At 57.8% G+C, this 15,531-nt stretch overlaps 1 protein-coding gene across 3 annotated transcripts in view; it reads left to right on the forward strand.

The window, feature by feature from the left end:
* KDM4B (lysine demethylase 4B) overlaps window positions 1-15,531 on the forward strand; it is a 184,648-nt gene that overhangs the window by 105,980 nt on the left and 63,137 nt on the right. For all 3 annotated transcript variants that reach the window (XM_007994886.3, XM_007994888.3, XM_073017075.1), the window contains exons 8-9: window positions 4,098-4,201; window positions 9,155-9,292. In XM_007994886.3, coding sequence (XP_007993077.1) covers window positions 4,098-4,201; window positions 9,155-9,292 — 242 coding nt within the window. The remainder of the gene's footprint in view (window positions 1-4,097; window positions 4,202-9,154; window positions 9,293-15,531) is intronic.

A 15,531-nucleotide genomic window follows, 5' to 3' on the forward strand; every position in this document is an offset into this window, starting at 1 on the left:
TTTGCTCTTGGTATTTTTGAGCATTCCTGTTGGAAACCTGGGCCCTGTTCTTATGCACAGGTGAACCCTGGTCTTAGGAGCATGCTTCTGATAGTAGAAATTCTGCAGTCACAGGCAAGCTGTATCAAAGGTCCAGCTCACTTACATACTAAAGCTGTGAAAGAAAAGCCAGATTAAAGCATTTCTCCCATTGTATTTTTTTAATACCGATTTCCAAAACACATTTGAAGACATAAGCTAAAGAAACATTCCCCGCATTGTGTTAGCGTCCTGAGGCTCCAACAAATGACCACAGAGCTAGTGGCTGAAAACAACACACATTTATTCTCTTACAGTTCTGGAGGCCAGGGGTCTAAAATGCCCATTAAGGGGTTAAAACCCAGGTGCAGGCAGGGCCAGCTCCATTTGGAGGCCTCAGGGGAGAATCCGTTTCCCGCCTTCACCCGCATCCTTTGACTCGGGCCCAGGGGAGAACCCGTTTACCGCCTTCTATAGCATCTAGAGGCCGCCCGCATCCCTTGGCTTGGGCCGCATCACTCCAGCCTCTGTCTCTGGTCTCCTCACTTTTCTCTGCTTTAACCAAATGTCCCTCTGCTTTGCTGTTCTGAGGACCCGCGGAACGACATCGGACCACCCGGAGAGCCAGGGTGCTCCCCCACCTCAAGATCCTTAGCTCAGTCCCATCTGCAAAGTCCTTTTCATCACGGAAGGTGTCACACTCACAGGTCCCAGGGGTCAGCACATGGGTGCCTCGAAGTTCCATTATTCAGCCAGCCACACTTAGAAAGCCACAGAAGAAAACCTCACCAAGCAGTCAGGGAGTGCCTGTGGGCTCCCAGTCTGCTGCCGGCATGACACCCCACATCTCTGTCGTCCACACAGCAGTACCTCTCTGTTGCCGCTGGGAAGGGGACGCAGACGCAGCCTGGGGAGTGCCAGCAGCCCTGGTGGAGAGCAGGCCCTAGGCTCTGCAGTCTGTGTTCTGGAGCTGGGCTTCACCCGGGCGGGCCCTTCCTGGTGCTCTCTGGTGCCCAGATCGAGAGGGCCACCCCCTCCTTGCCAGTCACATCTCCCCCTCCATATTTAATGGAGACTACAGTTAGCCACTGTCCCCTCCCTTCTCACCCAGTACGACTTTTGCATTAGAAAAGCGGAGGTTGACAAGAGCCTGCTGGAGAGGCCGCAGGCAGGGTCTGGCAGGGCCTGGCAGGGCCACCACTGTCCCCAAGCACTGCCACATCCTCTCTCCCTGCAATGTGACCAGTTCTACCCTGAGGCCAGGCCAGGCACCTGGAGGGCTGGTTCGGTTTCTAGGTGTGCAGAGGGCTCAGTGCCTGGGCTGGGTGAAGGGGAGCCACAGAAGAATTAGTTCTTTGTGGTGCTTTCACAGGGGTTCTTAGAAAATATGGACTCTCTGGCCAGGTGCAGTGGCTCACACCTGGAATCCCAGTGCTTTGGGAGGCTGACATCAGAGGATCGCTTGAGCCCAGGAGTTCAAGACCAGCCTTGGGAACGTAATGAGACTCTGTCTCTGTAAAAATTAGCCAGGCGTGGTGGCGCGCATCTGTTATCTCAGCTACTCAGGAGGCTGAGGCGGGAGGAGAGCTTGAGCCTGGGAAGTCGAGGCTACAGTAAGTTGTGATCAAGCCACTGCACTGCAGCCGGGGTGACAGAGTGAGACCCTAGTCACTCCTCAGCAGGGCAGAGCAGCTCCCAGAATTGTGGGAGCCAGCCTAGCTGTGAACCCCGAGGAGGGGCGGGAAGGGCGGTGGGATGTGCCAGATGCCTGCAGCTGTGCGGAAACACCTTGAGCCCCTGTGGCCTCTGGCTCCGGGCCTGTCCTGCCCTCTGGATGGCAGCGGGGGGCAGGTTGGGGCAGTGCTGGGGAAGGCGAGCCCGACCCCGCGTGTGTTCCTAGGTGCCCCTCCCAGACTTGCGGGGAGGCGTTGTGCTCCGTCATCCGGACGGTGGAGGGGTGTGCGATTAATATGGAAAATGAGTAGCTGGGCTCCACACGGGCTCGCTGGAGAGTTGTGGAGCCTGTGGAGAGAGCGTTAATGTGCTGGTGCCTTATTGGTGCTAATCACTTAAAATGTGCGCCTTTGTTAGAGCTTTAATGAGAGCCACTTAAACTGTGCATTAAAAAGAGGAACTGCGGAGAGGCCGGCGGGCCGGGTGGCAGGCAGTCATAATTCTAATTGAAATGCTTTTAGTGCAGAGAGAAGTTGCTGGATTCGACAAACCCCTACACTTTGCAAAACCTCACCGTGGGGCCTGTGCGGCCGGGTGTCAGCAGAAGCACCGTGGCCCTGCTCTCCCGTCTGCCCGTGTGCCTGGGCCTCTGTGTGCTGGTGCTGTCACACACACGTGTGTGCCTTCCACCAACGACCCACTGGGTGTGTGTCCTGACCTGGAGGTGCTTGAGGTCTGTGCAGGCTTCTCGAAGGGCCCTCGGGCTGGCCGAGGCTGTTGGTCAGTCCTGGCGGGAGGTGGACGCCTGTGGGCTCCCTGTCTGCTGCAGGCATGACACCCCACACCTCTGTCATCCACTCAGCAGTAGCTCTCTACCGCCACAGGGCAGAGGACACAGGCGCAGCCCGGGGAGAGCCAGCAGCGCTGGTGGGGAGCACGCCCTAGGCTCTGCAGTCTGTACTGGAGCTGGGCTTCCCCCGGCGGGCCTCCCCTAGTCCACACCTGACCCCCGTCCTCCTGCCTCCTGGGCCGGCCTCCTGCCCGTTGCCACTGGCAGAGTGGGTGGTGGAGCAGGAAGTGCCCGAGATGAGGCGGCGAGTCCCCTCCCTGAACTGCCCTTCCTGGCTCGGGCCCGTCTGGTTCCCCCGGCGCTGGTTCTGGGGACCCAGCCGCTTCAGGGAAGCCCCTTCGGTACAGGGGTTGTGCTGCACACGGAGGGGTGTGGGCCTCCGCAGCTGCTGCCGGGAAGCCGGGGCGTCCTTACCTTACCCCCTAAATGCACGGGTCTTCACCTTGTGATTTGGGAACGTCCCTGAACTGTGCTAGTTAGGAAGCTTAGTTTATTTTTTATTTTTATTTTTGTGGAGATGGGGTCTTGTGATATTGACCAGGTTGGTCTCCAACTCCTGGCCTCAAGAGATCCATCCACCTGCCTTGGCCTCCCAAAGTGCCGAGATTCCCAGTGTGAGCCACCGAGCCCGGCCTGGCTATGAGGTTTGGGAAGGCACTGAGCCGCTGGTGTGAGTGCCTGCTTTCCAGACACTGCTTTCAGCTGTGGAGTGCACTCCTGGACAGACAGCCCCACACATGTGCACGCAGCCCGCCACTTTGAGCTCAGCCTAACAGGAAGAGGTTGTGAGCCCCGACCACAGCCCGGGGTCAGGCCCACTCTGCCACTTCCTGGCGGTGCTGGGGCTGAGGGTGAGTCAGTTGCTGGCCTGGGCCTCGATTTCCTCACCTGTGCAGTGCTAGTGAGGACACCCGCGGTGCTGTGTGGGGCAGGTGCACAGTCTCATTCATGGCCTTAAAGGCAGGTACCTAAGCGGGAGGCAGCAGTGCTCACTCCCCACCGTCCCTGGCTGGTCTGGTTCTAGAACATTAGCTCCGAGAGGAGAGCGGCCACACTGTGTCCTTTCCCTAGGGTCATGCTCTCTCGTTGACCAGGTGACCGTGTGGGCTGTGATATGGTGGATTTAGTCTCGGGGGAGGTCAGAGGGGAAAGTCTCTGCATAGCCGTGCCCTGTGAGGGATCCAAGTATATGCCATGGGTGGGCACCTTGTCACACAAGTAACCCTGGTCCTTCCCATGGTGAGGAGGCTCCGGGCTGCCCCCGCCGCTGAGCAGAGACGAGTCCCGGCAGCTGCGCAGAGGCCAGAGGGTGTCACCACTGTCTGCCACCGGCAGACCTCACGGCAGGGCACTGTGGGGCGGCTTCTGTGCATCTCCTTCCCCCCGACCTGCGGGCACTGGGGCCGTGCGAACCAAGGGCAGGTCCGGCTGTGCTCTGTGCTCCCACACGCCTGCTCTCCGTGGGAGGAAAGAGCCTGCCCGCCCAGAGGGCAGCCTCCTCACCGACCCTGGCTGGCTGTGGCCAGGAGACCGATGTCTGTCTTTTCTGCCCTAGGCTTCTTCCCTGGGAGCTCGCAAGGCTGCGACGCCTTCCTGCGGCACAAGATGACCCTCATCTCACCCATCATCCTGAAGAAGTACGGGATCCCCTTCAGCCGGGTGCGTACAGGGTGGAGCCTGCACGCCTGTGAGTGGAGTGGGTACTGGGCCCAAGCCTGGGTGGCCACACACACCCCAGGAGATAAGCTGCTTAACCCTGGAGAAGTTTCTAGAACAGTGATTGGCAAGCCAGAAGAGGGGCACGTGGCTCAGCAGTTAACCTCCAACTCTTCCACAGGGGAGAGAGGATGACAGAGCTTGAATCTGGTGGGGTGTTAACCTCCCCTCCCCTCCCCTCCCAAACCAAACCAAAACTTCCTCCTGGGTGTGGTCATCAGAGGCCCCTCTGCAGAGACCGCAGGGGTGGAAGGGCAGGGGTGGCCCCTGTTGACCTGGCAGGAAGCCGCCAAAGAAACAGAGGGCAGAGCCCCTCGCCCCGTCTGAGGTGGGAACCCGGTTGCTACCGCCCCAGGCCACACCCTCAGTCTCAGGCACCCCACGGCCCATGTCACCCGTCCGTGGAGAGAACTGCCTATTTAGAAATGATATTTCGGGCTCTCCTGCACTGTGAAGACTGTGAACTCATTCAATTCACAGCTTCAGGGGCTGCTGGCGGAGGCTGTGATGGAGGAGACCTGAGGCTGGGGGTGGGGCCTCCCTGCACCTGGTTTGACGGACGGGGTTTGGTGTCCCAGGAGCAGAGCAGGCTGTGCTTAGGGTCTGGCTCAGCAGCTGCACCCACTCGAGGCAGTTCCTTCCCCATGGGGAAGCCTTCATGCATGGGAGAGTCCAGGCCTGTGTCCCCAGTTCTGTCCAGGTGAGACGCACGTGCCAGGAACCTGTAAGGCAGGTCTGGGCCGCAACTCCGAGTGCTGGGCAGGAGTAGGGAGCAGCTGGGGAGCCCAGCTCACGAGGGTCCGCGGGAAGAGTGATGTGCGGGCTCGGGAGTGTGCTCTGTGGTGAGGCCCTGGGTGTCCGCCAGCCAGAAATCGCTTCTGACATTTCAATCAAACCGCCAAAGCATCAGCTCGCACATCAGGGACCCGCTCTTCCCGGCGGGGCCGCAACCCAGAGGCCGCCTCCCGGCCGCTGTGGGCATTCATCAGACAGCACGGATCTCGCGGGGAGAAGTGCGGGTTTCCGGCCTTTCCTGTCATCGCCCGTCTTCTGGTTGGAACATCATTCATTACCAGCAAAACCAGACAGATCACGGCATTGCTCGGGGAAGTGAGAAGTACTGATTTTCTGGCTGGTTTGTCTAAAACCTTCTCCAAAGTGGTGCTTCCTGGAGGGGGCTGCCCATCGAAGGGGTGGGCAGGCAGTGAGTGGTCTGGACGCCCCGGTCAGCGTCTGTATCGCACTGCGGTTTGTCTGTGAAGTGCCTGAACCTGAGCCAAAGGTGGCTCACTACCAGCCCCGGAGTGGCTGCTGGCCGCGTGAATGGTAGCAGGCGGGCTCCAGGCCAGACGGCTGCGCTCCCCCACACCCCCAACTGCTTGCTGGGGCTGGGCACCAGTTTCTCCAGAGGCCGCCACGGTGAAGACCCCTGTCCCACTGCAACGAGCAGCACCTGTGCCGCCTCGCCTGGGGACCATCCTTCAGCCCCTCAGACACCGCAGGCTCGAGATGAACGTCCCTTCCAGAGAGCTGCGTGGGTCCCTCATCTGAATTCCTGGCAGCCTTCAAACGAGTGACTCCCCACACTCCACTTATAAATCTTTGTAATGGTATTTACTTCTAGGAGAAAAAGCCGATCAATAGCAGAGCTTTTTAATAATTAAAAGTGTGTATTTCTGTAATCTGCCATTGACTCCCTCAATTTATTCTGCAAGAGGTCGCAGAGGAAACCGAGTTCCGGGCTTTCTCCGTGCCTGGTGTCTGGGGCTGTGTCCTGTCACTGCTGATGACTTTGCCGCAAAGCCTATTCATCATCCCAATGCCTTCTAATTGATTGTTGGATAATGTTGACAGCAGTGACACTGGGGACAGACACCGTGAGTGTGGAATGAAGCCACCAGGACGCAGGTTTCCTCGCAGGAACATAATCTTGTCCTAACCGAGCGCATTTTCTGTTCTAGGCCTCGCTTCAGAGGAGGGGTTGGGCTGGGGGAGTGAGGTCCTTACATTTCTGCTGCCATCACCCCCATTTGGTCTTGGCATTCCGGGGGCCCCGCTGGAGCCCGGAAGGCTCAGAGTCTGATGTCTGCCTGACACGTGCCTGCAGGCCTGGTTCTCCACCACACCGGATGGGCCCAAGGGAGAGACAGGGAGCGTCACTTGGCCTTAGAGGAGGTGGTCAGGGGGAAGCTTTCTGAAGCCAGCTCAGATAGGATAAAGGAATCAGTAATGGCATTTACTTTAATTTTTTAACTTTTTTTTTTTTTCTAGAGATGGGGTCTCACTCTGCTGTCCAGGCTGGTCTCAAGCTCCTGGACTTAAGCATTTCTCCTGTCTTGGCCTTTTCCCAAAATGCTGAGATTACAGGTGTGAGCCACCATGCCTGGCCCAGTAATTACATTTTTTTTAAAAAACCCCAAATCTTAATTTTATTTGCCCCTCATTTCACGAAGCTCCAAGCTTAGTGGGGAGAAGCTGGCCCAGAGAACCCCACGTCCTGCACAGTGAGGGCCAGGCCCTGGGGACCCCACGTCCTGCACAGCGGGGGCCAGGCCCTGGGGCAACGTGTGCTCCCCCCACCCCTGTTTTCTGTCGCGTGCTCATTCTGATGCATGTGGCTGTCACTTGGACGGGAATTTACAAATATAACTTAATGCACACTGACTTTCCTTGATTGGTGCAATTAATTATTTGAAAAGAAAAATATCATAGTGCTCTTAAGGACTGGCATTTTTCCAAGCTGTGTCGGTTTTGATTGATGTCTGATGCCGTGGCTGGCTTCCGAAAGCCTCTCCAGTTCTGACGGCTTGTCGTTGACTTCAGGGCATCCAGCGGTCTCTGCTCATCTTTCTGGAGGAGTAAGTAATGATCAGCAGGCCTGAGAACTCCTACGATCAGAGATAAGAAAACAAACGGCCCGATGCATTTGGGGTGAGGGGCTTGAGCAGACGCGTTACGAAGGAGCCGCAGGAACGAAAGCCATGGTTTGGTGCCCAGCGTTGGTAGAAGTTAGAGAGAGGTGGCCAGCCGGGAGATGCCACCAGTCCCAGGACGGCCACGTCAGAACACCGCCACCAGTTGCCAGTGAGGAGGGCGCAGCCGTACACTGCTCACGGCCGGGGTGGATGCGGGGCTGTGCCACCGCCATGGAAAACTGTGCGGCAGTTTCTTGGAAACGGAAGCATGTACCCTGTGCCCCAGCAATGCCGCTCTGTGCATATTTACCCAGGAGAAATGAAAACATATGTCTGCAGAAAGATTGGTACATAAGTGTTTTTGCAGCTTTCTTCACAAGAGCCCCAAACTGGAAACAGCCCGCACGTCCGTCAACAGGAGGATAGATAAATCAATAACCATAGATCCACGCACGACCAAGTACTGTTTAGGAATGGAAAGGAGTGGTCGCCTGGTGCACATGACAGTGGGAACAAATCTCAGAAACGTGCGCCGGGTGGAAGACACCAGGCACATGTCCCTGCCATGTCCCTGCCGTACAACGCTGTTCATGTGAACCGCTAGGAGGAAACGAGGGCTGTGGTGACCAAGAGCGCATGCGTGGTTGGGTGGGGATGACCTGGTAGAAGGCTGGTGGGAGGGGTGCCTGGGGGCCCGGCATGTTCTATTCCTGTCTGTCTGGAGCAGTGGTTACTCCCAGAACTCCGAGCAGCCTGTAATCCCTGTGTTTTACTGGATGTTAAATAAAGATGAGGAGCCTACTTGACTTCGAGGGGAGTCACTTCTAGTCCATGAGCCTCAGTTTCCATGTCTGTGGATTGGGCCCACAGCCCCACCTCCCAGAAGCCCTTGGCCCGAGCCCCGGGGTGCAGCAGGTGGGAGCCATCACTCCAGATTTGTCGTTGATCTTTCTGGGTGATCGTCTTTCAAAGCCTTTATCAACGGGCTTAGCAGTGAGCAGAGAGTGGGGGGACAGTGTGGCCATCTCGAGTGTCCCCAGAGTGGGGAGGGTTCCTAGGGTGCAAGGCTGCAGCCCCCCAGCACTGGTAGGCAGCCCTGCCTCTTCTTCCAGGCCTTGGGGTGGCTGTTGGGAAACCTTAGGTCTGGGGTCATTGTGGGCCCCACCCCAGCCACGCACGCCTCGGCTACTCAGTTTAGGGGGTCCTGCTTCAGAGACCTGCAGAGTCGGATGGGCCAGCCGTCGGAATTGGACTTGGGTCTGGAAGCATTGGCCCACTTTCCAGGGTACTGGTCTGTGGTGTCAGGTCCTGCTCCCAGTGTGCAGGTGTTTCTGGATCTCCATGACCTCGTGGAGACCCCCTCGCTGGGATATGATGGAAAGGCGGCTTGGGATGGCGGCGTGTTGCAGGCCCCTTCCTGGCGTGTTTTGCGCGTGCAGTGGTGGCTCCTTTCTCATGCGAGGGCAGAAGGTGTCCTGAGCAGTGTCTTGTCTTCGGAGCACTCTAAAGCTGCTGCCAGCACCGCCCGCCCCAACACCAGCCCCAGCTGCTTCAGGACGTGTCACAGTGACTGTGAGTGTGACTCAGCCACCTCCAAAGCAGGAGGCCCCCATCGCTCCCTGTGAGGGTCCGACTGGAGACGCCCCACAGGCATCGTGTCCAGCCACGGCTCCATCCGCAGTTCTCCCACTGGAGTGGTGCTGGCGGCTGCCTTGGGGCAGGGCAGGGCCTGCTGGGGCTGGAGGGGCCCAGCTGAGCCGAATGGAGGTTGTAGAGCTGTGGCCGCGCCTGCTCACCGTGTCCTTCATGAGCTGTGTGGGAAATGGGCTGGAGCCCCGGAGCCCCTGGATCCACCTTTGACTTTGTGAAACCCCCTTGGTTTGTGAGCCAGGCTCCCTGGCACCCGCTGGGAAGTCCCCGCACCCATCCCCTGGTGCCCGTCCAGTGGCCCTGCCCTCACCCATCCCCTTTCCCTCCTCAGATCACACAGGAGGCTGGGGAATTCATGATCACATTTCCATACGGCTACCACGCCGGCTTCAATCACGGGTTCAACTGTGCAGAATCTACCAACTTCGCCACCCTGCGGTGGATTGACTACGGCAAAGTGGCCACTCAGGTAAGAGCTTGCCGGCTGGGAGCAGGACACAGCAGTGCGGACAGAGGCTCTTTTTTGCCTCTGCTCTGCAGCCACCTGCCCATGGCTGGTCCAGCAGCCGTTTCGCTCAGCCCAAGGCCCGGACTCTCAACCAGGGTCTGTTTCCGGACTCCTCAGAGAACTTTTGCCCAGAACGCTCCTTACCTTGAAGACTAGAGAGGAGGTGGGCAGGCCGGGTGGACGACGGTGGCCCAGGGCCCATCTGCAGTTAGTTCCATACACCAGCTAGCCCGCCGCCCGCGTGGGCCTCCTGGGCATGGCCGACTGCTTGGGTCTGGGGTTTGAGGTGTCTCCTCCACCGGCACCATTATATATATTTATATAAATATATAAATAATTTATGTGGATTGTATATAAATATAAATTATGTATAAATTACATAATTTATGTATGTAAGTTATATATGTTTATATAATTAAGATGGATTTTGGCTGGACATGGTGACTTCACGCCTGTAATCCCAGCACGTTGGGAGGCTGAGGCAGGAGGATCTCTTGAGCCCTGGAGGTCAAGGCATTGATGAGCTATGATTGCACCACTGCACTCCAGCCTGGGCAACAGAGTGAGGCCCTGTCTCAAAGAAAAAAATGAATTTCACCTGTTTCTTTTTATTTTCCCCCCACCCCCCTTTTACAGAGACAGGGTCTTAATATGTTGGCCAGGCTGGTCTGCAACTCCTGGGCTCAAGTGATCCACCCGCCTTGGCCTCCCAGAGTGCTGGGATTACAGGCGTGAGCCACCGCGGCACGCCAGCTCTTTCTGCTTTTTTCGCCTGGCTGCTGGGAAAATGGGGACAGCATAGGTGGCCTGTGTGACGTCTCTCCTGGCTGCGCTGGTCTGGACGAATGAGCGAACCTTTATTTTTCTGGCTGTTTCTCTGCTTTCGGTGCAGTTAAGAAAAAGAACAGGGGTCTACAGCAGGCAAGGCCCTGAGAGGTGCGCCCGGGACTCAGTTCAGAAAATCCCCAATGTCTCTAGTGAAGACTCTGGGCTTAGCTGAAGGAAGAGAGATCCGGAAGTTGGGATTTCGGCTTTTTGATCTAAGGGAGTAGTTAGGTATCTCAGGGCCGTCGCTGTGTTGAGAGGGCATGTGTCTGTGTGTTTGTGCCGCTGTGGGGGCGCCGCGGGTGTTGTGACCAGCCCAGCAGCAGATTGAGCTGTAAGCCTCAGGCCTCGGGCTTGTCCTAGAGGTGCCGTCAGAACTGAAATTGCAGCGGCGCAGTGGGGACTGCCCAGATATTAAAAGCAATTTGGGATTCAGCCATGTGTTCACAAACAAGTGACTTTTGGGAAGTGTAGACTGAGATTGGGCTCCACGCTTCCATTGTCAGGCGGCGTAGCGTGAAATTGCTGAACAAGCAGTGTGCAGCACGTGAATCACACCAGGGGTTCCAGGCAGACTCCCTCCTGGAGCCCCCAGCCCCGCTGTCCCAGCCCCTGCTCAGGCACCCCCTGGTGTAGTCAGGCCTGGCCTGGGCGGCGAGGGCCTTACGCAGGGAGTGTCATTAGCCACGAGGCCTCTATGGCTGTCTGGGGGCGTCGGTGGCTCTCAGGCTTCTTGGCGGGGCAGCCCGCCCCTGACTCTGGCAGGGTTTTCTGCTCCCATAAGCAGCCCAGGCTGGAGAGGCTATTAGAGCATCTCGCCGCACAGATGACAGAGGAGCATTAAAAGGCAGGGAAACGGTCCAGGTCAAGTGGGGCTCGGGCCTTGTCCAGATCTGTGTGCAACCCAGTTGGAGGGAAGGGGCAGCCCAGAATCCCCCTTTTCTGGTGTCCCTCTGGCCAGCCCAGCTCCCCCATCCCATTGGCATTTTGGGCCAGTTTCTTTTCAGCATGTTCTTCAGAGGAGAGCGGGGGAGGCGGCTTCCACCCCTCCATTTGCTTAGAGACAGTTTTGCTTGTCAGCTTGTTCGCCTTCCTTGACCCCTAGGGACCCCTGCCCCCGACTCCGTTGTCCCTTTTCTGTCAGTTTTGTGTTCAGGAGCTGACGGTGGGAAGCCACCCTCCTGTGAATTTTGGGTGTCTGTGTTCACGGGTTGGCAAGCTAGGGCTCCGAGCTGGCAGGCCGGCATTATGCCGTCTGCAAACTGAGCAGGAGGTTTACATCTTCAAAGGGTTGTGGCAGGAGGACAGTTCAAAGGACGTGTGACCTGTGACAGCCAGACGAAACTGAAGTCTCGCTTAACAAATGAACATCCTGTGCAAAGCCACACCCTGGCATGGAGGTGGCGTCTGCGTCCGCTTCGCCCTGCCGAGTTGAGGAGTTCTGAAAAGCCAAGAGACATGTGCTGCCTGGCCCTTGCAGAGGAAGCCTGTCCCTGTCCCCGCCCCCCCCCCCCCCAACCATCTGCAGAACCCAGAGGGGCGCATGGCTTGCAGGACAGCCACCTCCTCCCCCGCCCAGCCCCCAGGGCCTGCTGCGAAAGCAGGTTGGCCCCCACCCCCTCACCACACCCTGAGCCAGTGCAGCTGCCTCTGGAGTTCCGGATGGACCTGCCAGCAGCTGCAGCCCTGAGCAGGCCAGGTCAGTGCCATGGACGTGCTGCCACCTGCCCACAGAGCATCCCTGGCTACCCCATGGCAGGCAGGAGGCCCAGCCCTTGGCCCAGGTCTGCCCCCACAGGCCAGAAGCTCTCCAAGGTTCCCCCTGGCTGTAAAATCCCCAAGAAACACGATCTCCCTGCAGCAGGTGGCTTACCTAGACACACAGCCTTTACCAGAGCCCCTGGGCAGAGCTTCCAGGGCCCTGTGCACACACACGAGGCAGCGTGGGGCTCTCCCCTCCCACCCTCTGCGGCAGGGCTGGCGCCTGCCTGAGCCCACCAGGTGAGATGGAGCAGCCCAGGCCCACGCTTGTGGTGGAAGCAAGGCCTCATCCGCTCCCCATCAGCAGAATGCCGTGGGCACGTGGAGGCCATTGTCAAGGAGCGGGTGGGATTTATTCCCGTGGGTGTTTTTCCTTTCTAGCCGGTCTGCGGGCATTCACCCTCACCACCCGTCTGTGCAGCAGGCGACAGAGTGCCTCTCGGGGCAGGAGGAGGCCTGGTGGCCCTGGCCCTGTGTGTCTGTGTGGGGGAGGTACGGCTGTGTCCCCATCCCAGCTCTCCACTCCCACTCATCCCCTATGACACCTGGTGTCATGGACCTGCTTCCCTCAGGGCTGGTGACCTTTGGACCCCAATGGTGACAACCGCAAAGGTCCCCAGACATCATGCAGCATCCCTTGAAGGCAGGATTGGACCCAGTGAGAGCTGCTGGCCAGGGCCACTTTTGAGGTCAGTCCTCTCTTTTTAGGGGGTAGGGTAGGTAGTGCCACTGTCATTTTTGACTGCCCTGCTGGTGTGGCCTCCTAGACCCAGGTTTCCCGGCATCTCCCCTCCTGCCGAGTGCCAGTCTCTGAGTATCTGAGTGTTCTGTTTGAGCTCCTCATCTCTGTGCCACTTTCCCAGACCTAAGGCGGCTGAGCTCTGCAGCGGTCCGCAGCCTCGGTGTGCGACCCTCTTTAAGCACACAGGTGTTAAGTATCTCAGAGCCGCAAAGCCTTGGCCAGCTGCCTTGCCTGACAGACTCCCACCTTGGGACGGACCCCGGCTTCAGGGCTGGGATTTCGTTCACTTCACTCGAGTCTCTTCTCCGGAAGTGGGCCGGACTGATAGGAGGGTTTGGGGCATGAGGGCGCTGGGCAGCGCAGGTTTAAGTCTCCTCTGTAGGAATCTCGTGTCTTTCCGGAGCTCAATGCCAGGCAGGAGGTTGCTTTGCCCTCAGGAACTAGAAGTTCTTTACCACCTGCTCTTCATGCCCACCTGTGGGGGAGAGCCCCATTCCTTGTATTCACTGCCTGCCGGAGAGCAGGAGGGAGCCTGTTTCCTCGTGGGTGGGATGTGGCCCCCCATTCGGGTAGGCCCCGGGCATCTGAGGGCCCCCAAGGGCCCATCATTGTCAGGGTGACTGTCCATCCCTGCGGGGGCAGGGAGCTGGCGGCTTAGCTTCCTCTGGAGCACGGTTCCATCCACCAGATGCGCTCACATCCAGCTCTTAGCAGCCCCTGCAAAAACCCTCTGATCAAAGAGAGGTGGGTGTACAAATGCGGCCCAGGCTTTGTCTCCACCTCCCTCCATGATTTCTGGACCATGCAGGCTGCATCACTTGGACACCATGGATACAAACCCTCACTCCCACGGCCCCTAGACCTGAGCAGAGCCCTGGGCTCCACTTCCATCTGGAGCAGAGGTCGATGGGGGGAGGTGGCCCCTGCCCACAGCTCCACTCGTGATATGTAGACAGGCTTTTCCATAATTAATCAAAACCTAGGCGTTCATCTGTGGGCCACGGCTGAGCAGGGGCCACGGCTGAGCAGAGACCACCGGAGTCCCTGAGGGAGCCCTGAGGCTGCAGGGAACGGGCCAGGACCCCCAAAAGAGCGGGTTGTGGTTACAGGGGCAGGATGACAGTGGGAGGTTTTGACATCCTCAAGAGACAGAGGAGCAGGGCGCCCCTGCCAGCTTCAACCACACATGCCTTGGGGCAGATACAGAAGGAAGAATGTGCTTTGTTGGAAATTGGGGAATACGGTAAACAAAGAGAAGTGGGAGCTGACCTTACCATCCGCTCAGCCATGAGAAGGAGCGAGGCCCAGTGTGGGCGAACCCTGAGGACACCCCGCTCAGTGAGAGAAGCCAGACCCAGAGGCCACACCGTGCGAGACCCCATTTCTATGAAATGTCCAGGACAGGCCAGTGCTCAGAGGCAGGAAGGGGTGCGTAGGTGTGGGGGCTGGAGGGTGACAGCGGATGGGGGTGGGTTTTCTTTGGAGGGTGAAAATGGTTGCCCCACTCTGTGGGAACACGAGCTCCTGCGTGGCACACCTGGTGAATTATAGGGTACGCGAATCTCACGGAAATCGTCCAGAAACATCCTTCCCCCAGATCAGTTCTTAGCAAATGAGGAACAGTAATCCAGAATCAAAAATGGGCGGCCTTTCTGGAAGGCCGTCTGCCGTGGATTACACGCGTGTCTCCTGTGGCCCAGCGCTTCTGTCTCAGGAACATGTGCGTACTGGTTCCGTGTCTAAGGATAGCTGTAGCCTCGATTGTTGTAGTGGGAAGTTGTATGACCGGGGGTGGGTTGAGCCAGTGGAACGTTGTGCAGCCGGGAAAATGCGTTTGCTCCCTGGGGTGTGCTCTGTGTCTTTGGGCTTGGAGAGGTGCACGCAGCACTTTAAGTGAAAAAACAGGCTCCGACGGCGACTGTGGTGATTCCCGTTTGTCGTGGGGTTGTGGGGTGGTGAGGTGGTGGGGTGGTGGGGTGGTGGGGTTGTGAGGTGGTGGGGTTGTGGTTCTCTAGCTGGGAAAGGGAGATTTGCCCAACTATTGGTTGATATTAGTTTGATGTCATGGAATTTGGGATACCTTAAAAATACACGCTAACTTTTCAATATGGTTCTTTTTTTGTACTAAAAAAAAAAAAAAAGAAAAACACCACACACTCCTCTTTTCATAGTCAGAGGTGCGTAGCTCTGGGGAGGGAAGAGGGGTTGGCCATTCCTAGCTGCTTGTTGAGCGAGCACCCCACAGTTCCCAAGTGGGAGAAGTTTTTGTTGTTGTTGCTTCGTTGGTTTGTTTTCAGAATGGGGATTAAAAACCAAACAAAAGGCCAAACGCAGTGACTCACGCCTATAATCCCAGCATCTAGGGAGGCCGAGGCAGGAGGACTGCGTGACTCCAGAGGTCCAGGGCCAGCCTGGGCAACATCGTGAGACCCCACTCTCCACAAAAAGGGAAAACAAGACAAAAAAACCAAAAACGGTGAAGACCCCAAAGCCTGTTCCCCTTCCTCCCTGCTGAGCGGGTGAGGCAGTGCCGGGGAGAGGGCAGAGTGGCAGGTCCTGGAAGCCCAGCCCAGCGTTGCTGAGCGCCTGCTGTGTGCTGGGGAGGGATCCCAGCCCCCAGGTCTGCCAAGGAGAAGTGAGAGTGCAGAGGGCAGCAGGCTTGCCTCCCTAGCCGCACGCCTTGCTCCATGCCCCGACCTCGCCAGGCTGAGGCTTAGGGTGCAATACTGGGTTCGTTTTGAGAGGTCTCTTTTCTCAACTAGAGCCATCTCAATGGTAACATCTTCTGTCTCTCTCTCTCCCTCTCTTTCTCTCTCTCCCCCTCTCTCTCCCTCTCTGCCCCCCTCTCTCCCTCTCCCTCTCCCTCTCGCGA

Source organism: Chlorocebus sabaeus, chromosome 6 (assembly GCF_047675955.1).
Source record: "Chlorocebus sabaeus isolate Y175 chromosome 6, mChlSab1.0.hap1, whole genome shotgun sequence".
Lineage (NCBI taxonomy): Eukaryota > Metazoa > Chordata > Mammalia > Primates > Cercopithecidae > Chlorocebus > Chlorocebus sabaeus.